The sequence below is a fragment of the Oreochromis aureus genome, linkage group 18 (genome assembly GCF_013358895.1).
Source record: "Oreochromis aureus strain Israel breed Guangdong linkage group 18, ZZ_aureus, whole genome shotgun sequence".
NCBI classification, from domain to species: domain Eukaryota; kingdom Metazoa; phylum Chordata; class Actinopteri; order Cichliformes; family Cichlidae; genus Oreochromis; species Oreochromis aureus.
In genome coordinates, this window is record NC_052959.1 from 20227026 (window position 1) to 20249827 (window position 22802).

Below are 22802 nucleotides of genomic sequence, written 5' to 3' on the forward strand. Positions count from 1 at the left end.
TTTTGCTTTTTTACTTTGCTTGTTTGGGTGATGATCTGCAGCTCTGCTGCTGATAATTAGGACTTTACACTGATAAAAGTATTGTTACGAGATGTAAGAAACAGCACTACAAAAAAACCCCAACCTTTTGTACAATCAGTACTTGTATCTGCAGCTTTTCACACTGTAATTACTTTCATCAGCCTGCTTAAAATTCACGCTCATTAATGAAATCTCTTGTTAAGGCTCGTTTGCTTACACATTGTTTTTCTTGCATCACACCAGACGGTAAATAAAGAAAACATTTCCTGATGAGGAAAAAAAATCTCCCAGTTCACGGCTGCTAACACGTCTGAACATGAGAGCAAAACAAATGCAAAGGAAGATGCTTCTGGCGGCGTTTTTGTTTTTGATTATACTTCATGACAAGTTTTAGTAGAATTGTGAGAACAGATAAAATAAAGGATGCGTGTAAAATAACTTACACATATCCAAACTTCTTAAACAGCCACATTCAGTCCTGCTTATTATTCAGCAAGCTCTCACTTTTTATCATGATACTGCTGAAGGTGTTTTGGGGTCCTAACTGGTTTATTGATAATGTTCTCAGTGTTTGTCCTTAGATAATATCGCACGTCTTCTCTATGATACAGCATTTCTCAAACTGTAAGCAGGCTTCTCTGGAGCCACTGGGGTTTGAGCAGCCAATGGCTAAAATGTTGAGTAAAGCTAAGCAGAATAAATTTGATTTATGTTGAAATAACAGCAAACAAAAGCTTCTGTTGCCATCCTGGTGGTCTTTATTGCACCAGATTTCAGCTTACCTGTTTAATTTCTAATGATTGCTAGAAGAAAAGTGGAGGGTTTTTTTGCTTTCTGACGCTGCTTTTATGCTCATTGCTTACACCCTGCCCTGCACGGCAGACATGATACCACATCTGCTGGCATGTAATGCCACTTTGGTATCACTTGGCCAGTCATGCAACCCTCGATTTTTGTACCACTGCCGCCACACCTGGGTTGAAGACAGTGTATGATCGTGTTGGTTTTTACGGCTGTGTTAAAGATATATCAGCTCAGAGATTCACAGATTATACAGCGGGAGATGTTGCAACAGTTTGAAAACTTGAAATTTTGTGGAAAAAACTTTGAAGAAAACACAGAAAACACAAAGAAAATACTTTCCAGTTCTGACTTCTTCTCTACTTATATCAGCGCTGATCTGGCACTTGGATCTCACGTGTAGTTGGACGGGTCTAAGATTTGGCAGCTACGCAGATGTCTGCACAGTCACCCCACAGTTTACTGTCTGTTGGTGGAATTTGCTTCACTCAGACCCGAGTCAATCCTGACTAACCCGCAAAAACTATCATCCCTGTTTAGCTTGTGGCCTTATGTTGGATTTATACTCGTATAGTAAATCTACTCCATAGGTGCGCCGTAACCCCAAACACTTCTCAAAACCTACACCGTAACTTTTCCTGAAGCGTATGTCATAATTTATGCCCTAACCTGACATGCACTTGCCTACAGATGTAAACACATGTGTTGATGCAGCCCAGATGGATCTAAATGCTGGCTTTGGTCCTAATTTAAGCTCCATGCTGGAATTTGCGACCGACTTTTTCCTTTTGCTTCGTTGTGCGCAGGTTTGAGACTTTGAAGCACTCATCAACCAAACAAAGAGAACATTTACAGCACGCCTGTTTCTGAAATCACTGCATTTTTTATGTCCCTCTAATGGCTACATTATATTATATATTCTGTAGGAAAGTATTAACAGTATTTCCTGGCATTTTTGAAGCACGTTATTTTTTTTGGTTTCAAGACAGCAGTTCATTTCCCTGCAAAAGATAAGCTCAATTTTTTTTTCTCTCTCTCTGTCTGTCAAGGTCGCTTGGAAATTATTTCGTCTTGAAAATTCTGTCTCTTGTGGTCTGACACATGCTGTTTGAAAGACAGCGGCAGAACATCAACCTTTTTTTAATCCAAAACAGTCCAGTTTCACATTATCCTTTGCTTGAGATTCATGTTTTCCTTTTTGTCTGGTGGATTTCATTTTCCAGCAACATGACTTGCGACAACAAGGCTATCAGTTTGTGAATGCTGTAGCTTTCTCTTCATCCTTTTGTGCTTGTTGTTGGTGCGGTGTAAATACACCACGGTTAACCCTTTATCTCGTCTGTTTGGGTGCACGCTGGGTGTTCTACATAGATACACACCCACACGACCAGATAATGTGTTTCTTGCATGTCGAGGAGATTCTCAGATACCTGTAATCCTCTGATCCAATAAATTTACCCGAACATGCAGACACAGAAACACGGGCGGGATTTCACAGCTGAGCATAGCCTTTGCCATCGATGATTTTCACAATCCACAGTAATGAGTCTTGGAAGAGGGTGTAAAATCACTAACACAAGGACAAAGTGTGCTGAAGATAAACAAAATGAACGCTATGTTAGCAGAAGTAGGTACCTGACGTGAAGACTTGACTCTTTCCCCTTTTCTCTCCTCCACACCCATTTGTACCTCGTACTCTTTTCTCTCTTTCATCAAAATAGAAAGAATCGCAATTATGGCCTGCGCTCGGTGGAGGCACTTGTAAATGATTCAAAGAAAAGCGATTGAGAGAGTGGACAGGCTAATAAGATTCAGAGAGCTGAAAGTCTCTATTGTCACAGAGTGTGTCAGTGGGAAGCAGGAGGGAGAGGAACAACCTCTTCCTCCAGCTTTCGCTCTCCTTTCTGTCCTTTTTTCTTCTCATTTATTCACTTTCTCTAACTTTCATTTCCCTCCCCTTCCTGAGGCCAAAGAGCCAAACTCAATTATAAACTCAGAACTGCTCTCAGAAATCTGACCCTGGCGCTGCTTCAGTTGTCACTTAAGTAACACAAAGGCACAGAAACTCTCAGAACAGGGCTGCTGATTAACAGGCAGCCTGTCGTACAGTTTTGCATGGTCAGATGGCCCGACCAGTGACTCTGTGAGGACAAACCAATTCACAGCCTTATTGACACGAACTCATTCTTTAAGAGAAAGACAAAGAAAGCTACTGAGTCAGTGCGCAAGGGTATCAAACTGCTTTTATTCACTTTATTAGCCTTTTGCAATCAGCTACATAAGAGTAAACACAGGATTAAACAAGTTAATTGGTTTTCATTGATAATTTATTTGTCAGATCCATGAAAATCTGTTATATTTTGCATGTTTTGTTTTCCTACAAGAGCCCAGTCACACAAGCTAGCGATGCTCAGTAACCTGGCGGGGGAAAAAATGTGTATTTCTCTTCTTATATCTTTATATCTGATGGATATTTATTCAATTTTTGGGTCTTATATAAATGATTGATGTTTCCACCATGTCATACAAACCATTAAACTGTAATCATTCACATTTTGGTCATGGCCATTTTGGTCTTCTTTTTGCTTGTTTTGTTTTTTGGCAAACTGTCCATTGCAAAGAAGCGCAGCCTTGCAATGATCTGTTTTATTCTAAAGAAGGTCAGAATTTACAAAATGTGCATCATATTGTATCCTGTAAGATAAAATGAGCAATTGAGACCATAAAGTCAGTTTTCTCATACCCTTCTATACAATCAGACTTCTTTTTTAAACCACAGTTGTTAAAGGTATTTCTGCATTTTTTTTTATACACAGTCTAGATAGACCAGATAATAAGAGAACTCTGTTAGTATTCTAACTAATATTATAGGTATCATAGACATGCAACCTTTACACCGTATGTAGCAACACTGGGGTCTGTACGGGGTCTTGGCAGAGCTAGATTAAACTGATCTGTTTCATCTTAGGGCCCACGGATCCTAGGTTCAGTGGAGGGGGAATAGGAGCAACAATGGCAGGAAGGGAGGAAGAGAAAGGGAGTGCTGTGGCTAATATTTCATTGGTCTGTAAGCTTTGATGTGTGAGTTATGTGGTGAGAAGGGCGGTCAACAACATATTATAGAGAGGAGAGGAGCAGAAGCTCGGAGTACGGACAATCTGTGAATGGATGCCACGTCACACAAAGCCCTCAGAACCAACAAAACACCTGAGTGCTCCCATTTTTACCCTGTTTCTGTTTTCTCACCCTGTGTGTGTGTGTGTGTGTGTGTGTGTGTGTGTGTGTGTGTGTGTGTGTGTGTGTGTGTGTGTGTGTGTGTGTGTGTGTGTGTGTGTGTGTGTGTGTGTGTGTGTACTTACACTGCATCCAGCCTCAGGTGTGCTCCCAGTTTATTGTGTTGTTACATGTCCTGCTAATCTAATAGCTCTGCCGTTTGTTTCATTACGGTTGTGAGGGGAAAATTTGGTTGTCATATAGAGTGTGTGTGTGTGTGTGTGTGTGTGTGTGTGTGTGTGTGTGTGTGTGTGTGTGTGTGTGTGTTATGTGTATATATCTGCAGACAAAGCAGTTCTGCATCCCCCAAAGTGCAGCAGGTGTCCCAGATAGAGTGATCAAAGAGTGTGATTATAATGTATTACTGTAATATCGTCACTTAGATAAGCATGTTAGGGGTCTGTGGCTGTTGCGTGTGTATCTGTGTGTTAGATAATTCCACTGCTATCATTGTACAACACATTACTGTCTGTTGAAGTCTATTTTATACGCAAACCTGCACATTTCTGCATCACACATGCACAAACACAAAAATGCTCTCTTTCTATTATTTGTGTGTTCTGTGCCGGCTCGACACAGTCTGTATATCTTTAAAAGTTTTCCTCTACCTATGTCACCATGCTTTTTCAAGATTACTGAATTGTACCTGTACATTTTCACCATGTGGTAATGACAATGGAAATTTATTTTATTTTCTGATTATGTTTTTAAGCTCTTTCGATATCATGCTTTATAAATCTCTGAGACAAATCACCCCTCAAATATCCAGATCTAAATGCTGCAGATACCGTTCTGTGCATTTTAGCAGTAAATCAAAGACAATGTGCATTAATTAGACTGCTTTTGTTGACCCTTGCAAGCCACTTTGGACCCCAGCTTCTAATCCATCATCAGTGTCTTGTTTGTTGTCATTCATTACCTACTGTGTGCTGTTTTGGTGGTCTTGATATTGCTCTTAGAGCCAAACCACCAACTTTAAATTGCTACACATGAAATCCTTTTAACAAGTGGTTGTGACCAAGAGGTTCTACACAATGCTCATATATACAATATACATGCAATAGCCACATTGTCAAGTATACCTGTTCAATTGTTCATTAACACAAATACCTTATCTAATCAGCCCATCACGTGCTGCCATGTGCATTTAGATATGGTAAAAACAACCTGCTGAAATTCAAACTGGGCATCAGAATAACAAAGAAAGGGAACTTTGAACGTGGCGTGGTTATTGGTGCCAGATGGGCTGTTCTGAGCACTTCAGAAACTGCTGATCTACTGGGATTCTCCTGCACGTCCATCTCATGAGTTTACAGAGAATGGTTTGAAGAAGAGAAAATGTCCAGTAAGCAGCAGTTCTCTGGGTAGAAATGCCTTGTTGATGCCAGAGGCCAGAGGAAAATGGAAATACTGCTTTAAGTGATGGGACGGCAACAGTAACTCAAATAACCACGTGTTACAAGCAAAGTATGGAGAAGACCATATCTGCTTCACATGAGCTCACCGAAATTGGACAACAGAAGATTGAGAAATATTGCCTGGGCTGATGAGTCTTGATTTCTGCTACGACGTTCAGATTGTGTGGCGTAAACCGCATAAAAGCATCGATCTATTCTGTCATGTATTAACAGCTCAGGATGACGGTGTAATGGTACGAGCACCTTAATAGCAGTCGAGTATAGTTTGCAACAATCCTCAGGTAGGCTGTGGTGTTTAGACCGAGATGTACCTAATAAAATGTCCAGTGAATGTATACATCCCAGTGTTTAAACAGTTCATATTTGGAAATGTAAAGAAGGTGAAGTTGAAATTGTAGCAGTATCAGTTTGAGTCACACTTGGACCAGCTGTGCTGCAATGATGTTAATATATATTTATTGGGGGGATTTTTTCCCATAAACCCCAGCTTCTATCCTCAAGAGGAACAACTAAAACCTTGCCCAATGTTTTCTTGTGTTTTCAGAAAACCTAATACACAGTATACTATGTTATGCTACATCCAGTAAGCTCCCCGTTTTGTTTTAGCTGTCTGAAAACTAAGTTTGGGGAAAAAAAAAAATCAGAGAGAGAAGATGAAAACACCATGTTCCACTTTCTGTCTCATTAGTGTGAGAGAGGGAAGGAGGAAGAAAAGACCCGAGTGTGGAGGGGATGGAGGGCGATGGGTAGAAGTGGTCAGGGGCTGCTGGGACTGTTTGCATTCAGCTCTTGTGGTGTGATAAAGAGGTGTGTTATGGACACGTAACCTTGTTTCCATTGATTACACTCCTCACCTGCACGGTGTTGATTGGAGCAGACCTCTCAACACGGAGCTCATGCATCAATGTTAAGCCCATTATCGTCTAGTGGGCTTCTCTGAGCCACACCTCTCTTTCCTGTGCTCTGTGATGCTGCGAATACTGTCTGTTCATACTCACATAATACAACACAAGACACACCTTGGCCACCAAAAGTATGTTGACAGTAGATTGTATATTTACTGTGCAGTAAACATACTTTCAGATGGGAATCATACAGTCCATGTACACTGATGCATAATCACTGGTGTAGCTGTAATTATCTAAATGTTTGAGAAGTTCCAGTCTAGCAAAACTTTGTGTTGTACTGTCGTTTCTCATCACTTACCTGCTCTGCTTTAAGCACTCAACACACCAATGCACTCCACCAAACACAGTCGAATCCCTCTCACATGTACGTTTTTGATGAGTTAATTTTTGTAACTGTCTGAAACTGACAGTCCAACGTTCACAGTGATTAAGCAGGAGGCAAGACGCTCCCGGTAAAACACCTTAAATGGGTTTTGCGGCGAGACTGTAAAGTGTGCACCCGCATTTCGTCTTAATCCTTTTGTTACGACCCGGCTCATAGCCGCAACATAAAAGAAGATGGATACCGGATTGTGGGTGAGAAGAGGCTTTATCTTAAAATGGACAACCAGGTTAGCTAAAAATGGCTGGTGCCACTAAGGCAAAAACAACAAAAGAGAGGGACAAAATGGTGAACGGAGAACTAAACTACACTGGGAAAACTAAACTACTGACCCTGAACAGAAACACAAACCTGAACACGAATAACAGCGAGCAGAAAACAGATGACGGTTGGGCAGCAGGGAAACACACGGATGAGACACGGTGGATACACAGACGGACCAGCCAGAGAAAAAAAAAAAAAAAAAGACAGAGGACGCGACTTAAATACACACAGGGAGATTGCACACAGGTGGGGAACACAGCTGGGAATAATCAACAAGACGAGACAGAGGTAAAACTGAACACACTCACATGAGACGCAGACCTTCACAATAAAACAGGAAACGAGAACAAATCCTTAAACATAACATAAAACAAAACACTGACAACATTAAATCGTAACACTTTCTAAGAGGACAGACCTTTTCCGTGGCCTTCAAGCGTAGCCGCTTTTAAAACATGGTTTCAAACGGTTTCTGGAAATTCCCTTAATTTTTTTCTTGTAGTGTTGTCGAGGAAAAGATGGATGGATTTTAGATAAATTCAAAGCTTAAAAAGGTAAATGGTTTCGTAATAAACAACCATCTGAATAGTACAGGTGGGATGATGTAGTCTAAAATTATGTCGTGGTGATGTAGGAAAAAAATAAAATCAACAGCAATGTTTTATTGGTGATTACAGTTTGAAGGCAGCAGCATTTATACGTGTAAGTAAATGAAGGACGTTTTCCATCCTTCTTGTCATCGATGACAGACTACCTAATTCAAAGTGTGAAGTCATTGCCACAAGGTGCCAGCAGCAGTATTATAGTGCAAAAGCGACACAGCAAGTCATATATAAGCACAATAGTATTAGTTTCAATGGGAACTGTAACTCTTTAACGCCTAAATTATAAAATAATTGCCAGAAAATTCAATTTTGGGGGGGAAATGGGGTCTTTATTGAACCTTCTGCTATTTCTGTGAATAATTAAATATGAATTTGCATATATGAGTTTTAATTTGTATCAGATTTGGTAAATCTGGCACTTTATTGCTTAAAAATGTATTGTGCGACTTATTTAGGTTTTTCAGTGGGAAAATATCAGATGATGTAAAAGTCTCAAAGTAGATAACATAACCGCTTAACATTTCAGTAACTTAAACTTGTAACTTCTCAGCAGGTGCACAACATTGTCACATAATAAAATTAACATTTTTCAGTCTGGGTCGAGCTTTTTAACCTGTTGTTTACGGTTCTGTTTTTCTGCAGTCGCACATCATCATGCTGCTCGTGTCTCATCATCTGTCCTCGTGTCCTGGTTGTACTCAATGGTGGGTTTTTTTGCCTCAAGTGGTGAAACAAGTTTGTTTTTTCCACCATTGGAAAAATATGCACTAAAACTGTTCCCTGTAGTTTGTTGGAGGTTGGTTTATTTTGTGTACTAAATTCTCATCTGAGAATCACTTGCGGCTCTTTCTCTCTGAGACGTCTGCTTGTCTCCTTATACGAGCTAGGGAACGTGGGAACTTAAACACATGGTGCCACAATATCAGGTAACAATTTACTCCAGATTTATCGTGTACGAAATGATATGCCACGGCCCTGCTGAAGTTTTTTTTGTGTTAACTGTGAGAACAGGTTAAAATACTTCATGTTAATGGTAGACTGTAAGCTTTTCATGCCAAAAATCTGAAAGAACAAGTCAGAAATATAGAGATTATTTAAACAAACATAAGAAGTGCATTTTTTCGTGTATTATTTTCTTCTGCAGACTGAAACACATTTGATATTGTTGAAAACATTCATGGCTGCTCGCTGTGCTTCTCTCCTCTGTAGTGCAGTGACAATGTTCACCGTAATACAGATAATGAAGAACGAGTCACCGACTGTCCTTTTTTTATTTAAAGATTTCAGTCACGTATACATAAACTGCATTAAGATACATAAGCAGGGCTTGTTTTTGTTGCCTTAAATGATAAAAATCATGTAATACTTTTATTTAATACTACTTAATATTTTGGGTGAATCAAATGATGCGTGATGATTTGAGCTAATGAGTTCCCGGCCACTGAAGAAAGACATGCACTAATGAGTGACATTTTGCAGTTTGGGGAATGAGTGCTGAGAGTCTGGTTTGTTAAAATGAGGTCCGTGGTTGCGGGGCTTTGGTCGGAGCCCAAACAGCGAAGCTTGCTCGGGTGTTTTAATGATGGTGGTTCTCAGAGCAAGGGGCTGGATTTCTCATCCAGGCCAGAGATTTAAAGCATATCTTTCTTTTAATTTGGTCTCATGCACATAAACACACTTGCACACTGATAGTATTTGACTCATCAGTACTCAAAGGATTGATTTGCAGAGATATAACATACTGTATGATGTGGGTTTATCACTAAGCTGCATAATTACTTTCCATGTGTTTACACATCTGACTTCAAAGTCTTTGTTTGTTTTTTTTTAGGAGTATGGGTTTTCCAAAGCCTGTGCATCTTATTAAATGCTGCATTATGCAAAAAATATCCCTTGAAATCGTTATTTCTGCACACATCACTTTGATACACGTATAGTGTTGCTTTGAAGCTAAAAGTGTTTGCTCCGTGTCCCTCATTCCCTCTCTTGTTTTCTTTTCCCCCTATCATGTCTTTTTTCTTTCACTTCTTTCACGCCCTGTCTAGTCTGTTACCCAACTCATCCCACTAATGCTTTTCTCTTCACTTTCTCTTTCTCTTTTCTTTTCCTCAGTGGGGCGTTTGTTGATCGAGTTCAGTTCCCAGATGACGATGGAACGAGTGCAGAAAGAAAATCCCAATGTGACCGAAGGAGGCCGATACACGCCTCCAGACTGTCGGCCCAGATGGAAGGTCTGTAGATGCATCGCTATTTGTATTTCACTACATTTGAATAAACTATATTTCACATTGTAAATATATTCTAGCAGAAGTCAGTTTCTCCCAGTATAAAAATAAAAGATGAGATTTAGTGCCTGATAAAGTGCCTGAGACTTAGACGAAGTCACAGTGATGAGGTACTAAAACAAAAATGTTGAAATAGACAAAATTATGAAAAGCTAACACAATACAACATACCCAATTAAAAATAGTACAGATTGTTATTTTATTTTTTTATGAGGCGTTGGCTGAGAGTTCATAGTTTGCATTGAAGGCGGAGAATTGTCTGGAACCTCACTGAGCGATACTGAAACTTGAATAAGTGTGATGCAAGACAGAAATAGAGAATGTTCTCCTTCAAATTAAAAATCACGTTTTAGCGCCGTAACAAATGCGTTTTAAATGGTGCAACTTTTATTTTGAAGGTGAAAGTTCTTCGTTTGGGCTCAGTGAGTGTTTGTAGAGGAGTTGACAACCTTGTTGCAAACTACAGGCAACCGCAGCAGTTTGTTTTTTGGGTTTTTTTGGTGCCCCAATTTCTATGCAAACCTATATTTACCCTTAGCAACCAACTGGTGAGTGAATACACATTTTCCCAAGTAACCAGTGGTTACCAGGGGATCACCATCTGGTCTCCAGGTCTGCATGACTTAGTCCATACTATAGCCAGGCTTTCTTTGCGTTACCTTGTTAAATAAAACGTTAAACCGCAGTCTGAGATAACTGCTTTCATATTGGGTGTTATCAACTTTCTCTGTTAACTCAGGTTTTCTGCTTCAGGGTCTCTGTGAGCGCACATAAAATGAGGTGCTTGATGCTTTCAAAAAGAATGGGTGATACATTTTATTTCATAGCATTTATAGATTTTCTGACAGCCAAGGTAACACTGGTCAAAACTAACCTTTCAAACTTTAAAGTTAATATCTTTATTTTACCATCTGTTTGTTCCTAATGTGATAGTTGTATGTTACAGATTTGAACCTTTAAACATTACAGGCTACAGACTCACCTTTTCTTTACTGATTTAACTTTGATTGATCAGCTCTCTTTTACTGGCGTTTTTCTGGATTTAAATTAACAAAGACAAAAGAAACATTGCTATATTGGTTTGGAGGGCAGCTTTTTTGAGAACTTCCTAATTTCAGCATTTTCAGTGTTTGACTTTCTCCTCTGCATGACACCTCTTTGAGTTCCTGGGCAATTTCGGTGCTCAACTATACAGAAACCAAGGTTAGCTTTCTGCCAATCTTCATCTGAACACAAAATTACCATGAACTCACAGAGGAGATTACGGTTCAACCTTGGACACCTGAAAATGACTCGCTTCAAGTTCAGAGACACGGCCCCTTAATTTGTCTCAAATATGTGATGCCATTGAGCTCTGCTTACTTGGCGTGCTTTATTCATTATGGATAAGAAGCAGCTTTATGTTCACTGTGACATTAACAGGAGCTACGGAAATGACAATTCACTTGTGTAAGAGATTTAGTTGGTGTGTGTTTGTGGTTATTCCGTTTGATTCAGTATATATTGTGTCACATTACAAGAACAGTGACCTCAAGGTGCTCAAGGAAAACTTCCATTTGAACAGGAAGAAACCTCCAACAGAACCAGGTTCTGGTAGTGGCAGTGGTTATGTCTGGGATATAATCTATAATAAATCTACACATTCAGTAATGAGGTAATGAGCTGAAACTGTCCCTGTTGTGTAGGTGGCCATCATCATCCCGTTTCGTCACAGAGAGAATCACCTAAAGTACTGGCTCCACTACCTCCACCCTATTCTCAGACGCCAGAAGATTGATTACGGCATCTACATCATCAACCAGGTAGGATGTGACCTGGTGGCTTCTTGGTGTAGTGGTTAAGAAATTTGCCTTTCACATGAAGGATTTCTGGTTTGAGACTGTGAGGAAATACAAACCTCAGGAGGTCACAAGCCAGGATAAATGTGAGAGTGGGCATCTGGCCATATCAAACATGCAGATCTGTGACCTCCTGGGAAGCAGCTGAACAGACCTCCCGTTTATTTTTAACTGACCAGCAGTTGCATATTTAAGAGTCTGCAGCTTCATGTAAGTTTGAGAGAGAAACAGAAGAGACAATGGAAGAAAATTGACGCTGATGATCTGAAACTGAAAGACAATGATTTGTTTTCCATGTGAGTAATTTATCAGACTATTAATGAAAATAAATAAAGGTGGGGTTATTTTTTGTATGTTTAAGTTTCGGCTTAGGTCAACAGAAAAACAGGCTATGGACCGACCTTGCTATTGCCAATAAGTTGCTGACTTCTTTGTGTTTCTCACTCTGTTTTCATTTTCATAAATGAGTAATGAAGTGCAGCTCTTCATTTTCTGATTATGTATTCCTAAATTTATTTTAAAGGAGGAATTAATTATTTGTTATTTATAGCTGTGGGATGTCTATAAATCACTTGTTCAAACTCTAAACTGTTCATTCTAAGCATGCCAGCAGTTTTGCTTGATAAATTATATTAATGCTTAATTAGTTATTATTATTGATCCGTGGACTGATTATTCACAATACTGCACTGTGAGCAAAAGTCACAATCTTGAATTTGTGGTCATATTCCTGGTTAAGTTCTGGTGTGAGCGAAAAAAACAATGTTTTTAACTCTTTCCCCTCGATTGGGGATGACTCTTCTGAACTGAGTGGTTTCTTTCTTATTTCATTGCTTCTCATTAGGTGTTAAAGTAAACATATCACAAATATTTTGGTGGGGTTAGGTTAATTGATATTTCTGAATTTCCCATAGGTATGAATGGTTATGCGTCTCTGTGTGTTAGCCCTGCGATGGGCTGCGACCTGTCCATGGTACCCCACCTCTCACCCTGTGGTAGCTGCGATAGGCTCCAGCCAATGGTTAAGCAGAGGAGAATGCTCCGAGAGCCTGACCTGTAAAACTCAAAATACACCATGACAAGAGCAACGAAGTACATCTGTCTTGTATTAAGCTGTAAAAAATAATTGGAACACAACATTAAGTTTTTTAATCTATTAATACAGTCAAATTCATTACTGCATGCAACCGAGAACAAGTCATCTTCCAGTCCCTAACGGCTGCTTTCCCCCCTCTTACATCCCAAACTTCTTCATCGACTGTCTTTAACCCAAATAACAGCCCATCTCCAGAGCAACATATTTACTTTCACTCAGTTCAGAAGATGGATTTTTAAGTAATATTGCGAGAGTGTGTGACTCTGTGGCGAGAGTAACTCTTCTTCCACATTATGGATAATGAGCTCTCTTTTCTGCCCTTTTGCTCCCTGTGGGCCTTGTGCAACGCCTTAATCACTTCCCCTGTGGAACAGGCCTTTGGTTTCGCCTGCCCTGCTGCGCTCTGCTCTTGATGTGGCTATGTTCCAGTGTCTTACTCCTTTGCTCTCGTCCTCTCTCTCTCTCTCTCTCTCTCTCTCTCTCTCCCTTACAATTATGCGCACAAACACACACACGTAAACACACATATTCTATCTGAACGGTTTTTAATCTTTCTTATATCAAAAGTAAAGCTGTTAGTGAGGGTAAGAGCTGTTAGAGTGGGTGCAACATCTGAAGCATTTTTAACCTAACCTCCTCCTTTCCTTCCAGCCCATCTCTCATTGGCATTTCCATCACAAGACTGTAAATACTTTGACTTCACCTTCAGTTTTATCTCCGGGCGATGTTGCAGGCACAGAAGTCTTATGTCATGCAGTTTCTGTCTATCTTTTGACTTGTGATTGTTACACGAATCTCCTTTTTTATGTTTTGTTTAACTGAAAAGTTGGACTTTTTTGAAAAAGCGAACATGTCATGAATAATAATAATGACGACGACAATGAAAGTTTCAGTGTTGCTAGTGAATCTAGCTTCCCAAGTTTGGTCTGAAACATAATCATGCTCCTTTTTTTTCCTCTCTATTATCTCAAAACCTCTGTTGATGCTGCCGTACAGTGACCCACAGTGCTGAAGAATTAAGCCAATGCATAAGGGCCAAAGTCTGCAGTTAATCAGAAGCAAGTTTAGCTCCTACAGCATAAAGCTTTATAGCAAAAACAAACACATTTACTGCCTAGTAGATAAAATCGTTTTGTTCTGTAATTTCCACTTTTGTAACACTTCCACATATTTAGAATGAAACTTATGAGTTTAAACTAATGCAAGTTTAAACATGTGTGAATTATCATTATCCCCTCCCATTGCTGGGCTTCACCTAGACTAATTAAATCACTGGACTTGTCAGGTTGTCCAGTGATGTGGTTTATTTGGGACTAATTTATAAGTATGTTTGTCAATTCAGTTCAATTCAATTCAATTCAGTTTTATTTATATAGCACCAAATCAGAACAACAGTCGCCTCAAGATGAGGTGAAGTAAATACCCTAGAGTAATACAGAGAAAACCCAAACAATCAGGTGACCCCCGTTAGCAAACACTTGATGACGGTGGGGAAGAAAAGCCTGATTTTAACAGGAAGAAGCCTCTGGCAGAACCAGGCTCAGGCTTTTATCTATTAACCAGTAACTTAGTACTTCATCCACTGGTTACTTAAAGCTAAAGTTATAAAAACTGAACCTTCAAAATGAAGTCCAGTAACCAACCAACCAACCAGTCAACAGGTGATTTCATGTTTATGTCCATCTTTAATATACAGTCTATGATTCTATCTGGTCTAATATTTTGACTGACAGCTGATCAGCTGATTCATTTTTTTAAAAACTCGACCTCTGATTAAAATAAGAGCTCCCAATCTTCATTCTTGAGGCTTCCACAATGTTTGTCTGAACAATTCAATTGGTAACGTTGTTTCTTCCAACTATTATGTGTTTCTGTTAAAGAGGTCAGTCAGGACACATGAGTGCTCTGATTGCTGGAACACCTCTAAGAAAGTCACAAGAAAAGATGCTAAAACGAGGCAGAGATGAGGAACAAGCAGGCAGATTGAGTGGAAGCGAATCAAAGCGACAGAGGTGGGACTCTGATGACAAGAAGCCCTGATGTATCTGACACGGTGGGCGATTAAACCTTTACACCCGGCGTCACTTTCCAAAAGGATAGTGGAGAGCACTTTGCTATCATGCTCGCTCAAGTGTTGAAAGAGTGAAAATCTGTAACCTTTTAACACGGAGTTAAAAGGTTGGAGTGGGGGTGTTGCACTGGTGTGTGTGTGTCAGGGATGGAGGTCGTGCTGTGATAATTTCCACCCTCCGGGCTCATCTTGGCTAACAGAAAATGGCTGTCATGTCCTTCGAGTCAAAACAGGCTTTTTGTGGAAAGAAGGCCATGTTTGGTGATTAAAAGTATGTGTCACTCACACGCACATTCAGCACTGTGCAAAACACCCCTCATTTCTTTGTGTTTTGCTAGGAAAATGGGAAATAGATGCACTGATTTCTTGAAACATCTGCAAAAATAGATGGACATGCAATATATGAGGCAAAAATTTTGTTTGTACACTTTTAACAAGATCTGAAAATCAATATTTGCTGTGACCACCTTTATTCTTCTACACAATGCGTCCTTTTTTTTTTTTTAAGTCATCTGACTTCTGATCTCAGGCTTCACTAAATCTTCAATAATGTGCTCTGAGGAGGCCAATACATGACTTATATAGTTTCATTATTATTGTAGAGCACTGTCATGTTGAAAAGTGAAGCTCTAGATAATCAGATGCCTTTCAGATACTGTCGCATGGTGGATGAATATCTGATAGCACTTTTATGCATTTACAATTATAGAATTATGACATCGGATACATATCCCCAACACTGCTGGTAAAAATCGCATAAGAGTCGTGCAATCACTCAATCAAAAAAAGATTGATACTCGCTGGCTTTCTTTGAGCACCATATCCAGGCTTTTACTGTGAAGAACTTTTGTCAACTGAGGTTATTTTAAATGTGCTACACAAATACATTGTTACTTTATTTGGTTCATCTCTCGGGTTAGGTGCTTTTTTATGCTTGAATAATTCATAATAATCAATAATCCACATCAGTGTTAAGTGGCTCAATAAACACTCCTCATAAAACGATCTATTACAAGGGCAGGACTGAAAGTGAGTGAAAAGGCAGCCAATGTCCAAAGAAAACTGTGAAAGACCGAAGAAAGCATGAATTATTGCAAAAGATCACTTTTAAAAAATTACAAGAAAAGCAGGCTTCTTGGTAGCAAAATATACAGAAATGAGGGGTGACTCAAGACTTTTGCACAGTGCTGAATATGAATCTTAGTCCTTCAAACAGATATTATATAACCTCTTTATTTTATTAAAGGTCAGCTAACAGATAAGCACTGGAAATACAACCCTTTACAATCACCAAGTCTATTTCACATCAGTGGGAAACAGGAAGGCTGTGTTGTCTGGTGTGATTTTCACCTACAGAGTTTAAGCATCAAATTTGGCCCAAGCATCCTCACAAACATCATCAGCATATATGCTCACCTGCCTGTTTTTAAGCACACAGAGCAGTCTAGTGCAAGAGTCCTGCAACAAATCTTACTTTCACAGATGTCATAATTTCGTGTTTTTGTTGAAACTGCAGCACCACAAGCCACAGGACTGAGTGAACCAGCAGCTAATGAATGATAGATGTATTCTCAGATCAGATCGTATTTTGTACATTATTGTTCATCATTTAAATAAACTTTTCAAGCTTTTGAATGTTGTTGGCCTAAGAAAATCTGTTATGTCCTTCATTGCGCTTCATTTACACAAAGGAATTTTGATCTTTTGGAATTAAATTAGTCCATTTATCGTCGCATATCTACTCCAATAATAACCATTTATCTGTAACTTTGCAGTCCTCTCTGCTGACTGGAAACATTTTTTTAACCCACCAGATTCTATATGTTTAGAATATTTCACTACAAAACACATTTCAACCTCCTGCCACCTCATAGCGGTGACCAGGTAGGAGTGCTGTGCAAGAGCAATGATTTATCCATAAGAGCAAAAGTCAGAGGTCATTTAACTTTTCATAAACTTAAGAGTGGTTTCCCTGCTTGCTGCACCATGTCACTGCCCTCAACTGAAAATTTTTAAGCAGCTATCATCTCGCTCTGAAAAGCGGTGGTGCAGCTGGTGAGGTACAGTGAGTAGGCGTTGCAGAGGGATCATGCGGAAAGTGATATAGCAACCTTGCTGTTCTGCCCTGCTGCTCTGTGTCCTCTCTGCCTGCCGAGGACCGGGGCCAATGTTTGTTTGTTGGCCATCAGCTCATCGCGTAAAACTGGAGGAAAGCCCAGAGAGAAGCAGAGAGCGGGACAGAACAAAAAGAAAAGAGGGTGAGAAAGAGGGTGAGCGACAGAAGTGATGAAGGAGGAAGAGCCATCTGCTGTTAGGACTTTTTGTAAGAGCTTAAGGTCACTTGAAAACTGGACATATTTATGTATTTCTATGAGGAATAATCCTGCATTAAAATCACACCGAAGCAAAAATACAAATTCTAAGCAAAATCACTATTAAAACCAAAAGCACTTATCCTGCAGAACAAATGACCTCTGTGACTGTGTGACGTTATTCAGCTGTTAATACTAATGCACCAAGCAATATTTTATTGTTGATGTCAAGTTAGCTTTAGTAAGAGTTATGTATAATCTAGTGGTTCTCAACTGTGGCGTCAGGCTTCCTCCTAAAGGTCGTGAAATAAATATGTCAGATTTAAAATTTGTACTTAAGAGGAAAAGGAAATGTTCTGCTACACAAGACTGTCTTTGGACTTTTTTCTGTTCTTATGTTACTAACATAAGAGTAATTTTATATAGATTTAGTTTTTTCTAACAAAGCTTCAGGTAGCCAGCTGAGATGAACCACGTGAGGCTCCAGAGCCTCAGGTTTGCAACCCCTGACCTTGACATTTGATTAGCAGCTCGAACTTTAGCAAGACATTACATTTTCATAGCTCACCTTGTTATGAATGTAAAACTGTATGCCAAATGGACTACACCTTTCAAATAAATGTAAAGCAAATAGAGTAAAAATGAAGAGGTAGAGTAGAATAAAATAGAAATAAAGAAAGTTCAAATAGAGATATTCCCACTGTTTGTTGTTTGCATTCACGTCTTCACCTCAGCTCCAGCAGTGTCCGTCTCTGAGTGGACACCAAAGGATCAGGAAGGATTAAACGGTGTGTATTCCTGTTTGTATTTGTTTGGACTTTAAAGTGAAGGTCACATTAAGGCAGACTAGACGGTTCGTTGGTCTGGGAGCAGCCAGACAGGCAGTGAGTGTGGGTTTATAGTGGCTGGTACGTTTCACCGGGTGACATTTGTTTTTTTTGTTTTTGTGCTTTCATTTCATTAAATTTCAAGAGAGCAAAAACTCGTATCCATCTATGCTCGCTGGTAAATTTGCCCATAATCATCAGTCGCTTTCCTTTTTGTCTTCACTTTTGTTTTGAGAGTCCTGAGTTTTCTCGACTTTGACTCTGCCAAGTCACACGTAGAAGAGGACACAGTATCCAGTCAGTAGTATGGTAAAAATTAAAGATGACATACATCGATTATAGCTGCAGCTAATTTTCATTATTAATAAGGTGACATTTTTTGGGCTGTAAAATGTCAGAGAATAATGAACAACATCCCTCACTTCCCTATTCATTCAAGAAGGACTGAACCAGTTTCATCCATCAAAGTGTAAAGACCTCTAATCATATCAGAGGATGATGTGGAAAAAAATGTACTAATTTTAATATAAAAAGTGCAATATCTGCTTAACTGCATCAAGCGATACAGTGGACAACAGATAAAAATGCTTTTAAAGTTTAAACAAATATGTTTCTTTCTTTGCTCCCCGCCATATGAAAAATGCTAGCTCATTTTGGTGCCTGCAACATGCATCAACATCAACATGTCAAAGTTTGGATCGGGCAACAAGACGCTGAAAAAGTAAGCAGTAATAAAAAGAAACTGCTGGAAGAACATTTTGCATTTGATTTTTTTTCTCAGTTCCCGGATTCATACAGACTATAAGAGGATGTCTATGTAGCAATAAGGTCCTCAGGTGCCACTGCATTATAAACAAGCATGGCTCTGTCATGGAAATCACTGCACAGGCTCAGGAACACTTTTAGAAATCACTGTGTGAACATGGTATACCGTGCCATCTACAGATGCAGGTTGAAGCTCTGTTGTTCAAATAAGAAACCACATGTGAACATGATCCAGAAATGGTGCCATCTTATCTGGGTCTATGCTCTTTTAAAATATATTGAAACAAAGTCGAAAACTGTTCTGAGGTTGGATGAATCAAAATTTCAGGGTTTTTTTGGAAAACATGGACGCCCCGGACCACAGAGGAGAAGGGCCATCCAGACTTTTATCAGTGCTCAGTTCAAAAGCCTGCAGTAATGTACCTCCATCATATGGAGGTACATTAGTGTCGATTGAACTAGTGGCTCATCTGGACATCTAAAAAGATTTACACAGTTTTTGGAGCAGCATTGCACCCATCCAGATGATGTCTTTTTCTAAAAGTGATGCATATTTCAGCCAAACAACGATGAACTGCAAACTCCAGCTATTAGTAGAAGAGTTCAGGTGCTGAACTGCCCTGCCTGCAGTCCAGACCTTTCAATATCTGAAAACACTTGGAGCATCACAAAAGAAAATGGTACAATTTTCTATATATTTTCTATGTTCAATTGTGAATAAAATATAGGTGCATGAAATTTGCAGTTTTTGTCTTTATTTACATTTTACACAGCAGGCTAACTTTTTTAAGACTGTGGTTGTATTTAGTTGTTCTTTTCTTTATATACTTGGAAGGGGCGCAGTTGAGTGAGATATTTGGACATAAGGGCTTATAGTCTTGATCTTATAAAGTTGTTGTTTGCTTGGGCTTTGCATGCATGGTTAATGCACTTCAGTGCTTCTCTGCTATCCGAACTGTAAATGTAAAAAATAGAAGGAAAATGAAGAAAAGGGAAATATGTGCAGCTGACCATGGAATAGGATATTGATCTTATAAAAACAACTGTGTTCCTTTTCCTCCTCCACCTTGCCCTCCTGCAACTTTATGTTCCGGTGTTTGCTGGAGCGCTGTTGCTCTTTTGAACTGCACTAATGTTCTCGTTCGCTCCTGTACCCTTAGACCCCATTAAGTCCCAGGTGCAAAGTGCTTGATGCGATAGCACTTGCCTGCGCTTTGATAAATTATAGATTTAGCTGCAAGGTTCTTCTCTTCTGTCCTGAAGTTTTCAGAGAGCTAGTTGTCAAACATAAAAGTAGCAAAATGTACCATGTCTACATGACTTTAGGTCTAGAGATCCACCTAAAGTGGATCGTAGTGAGACGCATAAAAAAAAAAAATCGAATCCAGAAAAATATCAAATAAAGAGAAATAACCCAAAAGCTTTTTCACGTTTGCTTTCAGACCGTCACTGTCTGTAAAATTAGTTGATCACTGGCTTGGTTTTTAAGATTTCATCAAAGTAATTCAGTTACAAGCACATCGAGTATCACTGAGTATGAAGACATCTGATAAATCTTCGAAATCTAAACTAATGTCGCAGCCCGAACAAGTAAAGACTCAACGTGACATTTCCCAAAGTAATCATATTTTAAAAATCGCCTATTTTCATTAACCTTTTCTTATAGTTACTAGGTAGTTATTTATAATCACCAGGTAATGAGTCATGATTTATTTTCTTTTGCGCATGCAGTGTTCTTCTTTAGAAATAAGATAGAATTATTCAAATTATGCCACCATTGCAGATTTTAATGTTTTGTAGAACAAAAATGTTTTTTGGGGGGTTTTTTTTTAGCCTTTTTGTGGAAAACTTAAACCATCCGAGCTTCTACAAAAGAAAACGTCTCAGTCTTAGTTCCCCCAATTTCTTTATAATTTGCCAAACTGTGCGGTCATAAAAGGAACAGCTGCTACTATTTTGCAGGTGTTCCTTTCTCCAATTTTAATTGTTTTTACATTCAAATCATGTGATGTTCATTGAAACAAATTTTTCTGAAGGTCTATGTTGCACCTGCCTGTGTGTTTACTTAATGCGCACAGACATAATTTGAAGCCTGGTGCAACCATGAATTCAAATTTTTGCATTTTAGTGATGCATAATTAAATGTGTGGGTCCCATCACATCAGTTTCTGCTTGAATCAAGGAAGCATTAACACCAAGCTGTGGAGACAGAAGTAAAACATCAAGCTAAAGAATAATGTCATCTTCACTGTGCAGTACAGTTGTGAGGCTTTTATTTTGCTTCTGGAGTTTTGTTTCACTTTTACACTCCGTTGCAAGTTCAAGCCATTTTTATTGTCCCAAATGGCCAATGTGAGCTGCAGCAGGTGTATAAAATAAACAGTGTTTCTCGTAGACACTGGAGTAAACAGTACAAGAAGTACAAATACCAAAGGAAGAGACTTGAACCTAGTTTTAGTATATACAACCACCTTTCTGGAATTACAGACAAAAGTACATGCTGATACACACGATCGATATGATTCATATGTCGCCATCATTTGAAGAGTTAGTAGGAAATGCAACGTACCCTGGAGTCATCAGAAATCCTCCCCCCGGTGATCCAGCTGTGATTTATCAGAACAAAGCTTTTCTTAAGGGAGTCTTTTTTTTCTCCCCAAGGAGTTCCAGCTTGGTCTGAAATTCTACCTGAACAGGCCACCTTAAGGCCACCAGGGTTTTGGAACATATTGTTACCATATATTCCTTACTGGAAAAAAATCCCAACTACCAAAGCAGAAGTTAGCGTTGCAGATTAGATTGCTAGTAAGGTGGCTTGGGCACGCAAGTTTGTGAATGCAGTAACTCAAGAACAAGGCAACATAGGAGCTTGGGTCTACTGGGAGGCTTAAAGCAGGGGTCTCGAACTCCAGGCCTCGAGAGCTGGTGTCCTGCAGGTTTTAGATCTCACCCTGGGTCAGCACATGTGAATCAAATGATTAGTTCATTACCAGGCCTCTGGAGACATGCTGAGGAGGTCATTTAGCCATTTAAATCAGCTGTGTTGGATCAAGGACACATCTAAAGCCTGCAGGACACCAGCCCTCTAGGCCTGGAGTTTGAGATCCCTGCCTTAAAGGTATTCTTTTGGATGAGAGGTGAAGAACCTGAAAAAGAAGTCCAGCTCCCTTCAAGTCAAGATGCCTTATACTGAAAATACGTGACTTGTCAGCAGCTTTTAGAAAGCTATTCGGCTGCTAGTAGGTTATTTCAATTAATTATATGCCTTTAAGACTACTATTGAACATCTTGCCAAGGCTGTTCACTGATTTCTCTTAAAATATGTGTCAGTTTAGCGAATTGCTAAAGAAAGAATCACTGCAACACAAAATGCATTTTAAGCTTTAATCAGTGAAATGTCAGCCAAGCTGAATACAGTTATACAAATAAAAGTGGTAACATTCTTACAGTGAGTTATTTGAAGCAAAACTACTGACACACCTGAAGAGGAGAGTTTGATCTCTTCCTGGTATTCTGACTTCTTGGCAGCAAATCAGAAGTTGCATGTCTGTGCAGGGAGCTGGATCTGGTGACCAAGTTTGAAGACTTGATTAACATTTAACATGACTTGATTAACATGGTAATTAGTATGTTCAAGCTGTTGCCCAGGATTGGTGTCTCCAGTTGCCTTTTCTGCTGCTGTGCCTGACTGGACCGGCATCTCAGTCTTTGCTCCAATCAAGCTGCGCCAACAATTGCACCATCTGCTTACTTGGGCCGGCTGTGATTTATTGTGCCTGCTGATGTGCATTGTGGTTGTGGTTGTTTTGGTCACTGTTTTCTAGGTTAGATTTTACCTTTTTACTTGCTGCTGTGGTTACGTTGCAGTAAGTTTTTACTGATGCCTTCTTGTTTTTGCTTAACACATTCGCTGCACCTTGACGCTGGGCAGGGGAT

The 22802-nt window shown here is 39.4% G+C and overlaps 1 protein-coding gene across 2 annotated transcripts in view; it reads left to right on the forward strand.

The window, feature by feature from the left end:
- Positions 1 to 22802, forward strand: part of b4galt2 (UDP-Gal:betaGlcNAc beta 1,4- galactosyltransferase, polypeptide 2) — a 214267-nt gene that overhangs the window by 96661 nt on the left and 94804 nt on the right. For both annotated transcript variants that reach the window (XM_031733580.2, XM_039601650.1), the window contains exons 3-4: positions 9785 to 9903; positions 11643 to 11759. In XM_031733580.2, coding sequence (XP_031589440.1) covers positions 9785 to 9903; positions 11643 to 11759 — 236 coding nt within the window. The remainder of the gene's footprint in view (positions 1 to 9784; positions 9904 to 11642; positions 11760 to 22802) is intronic.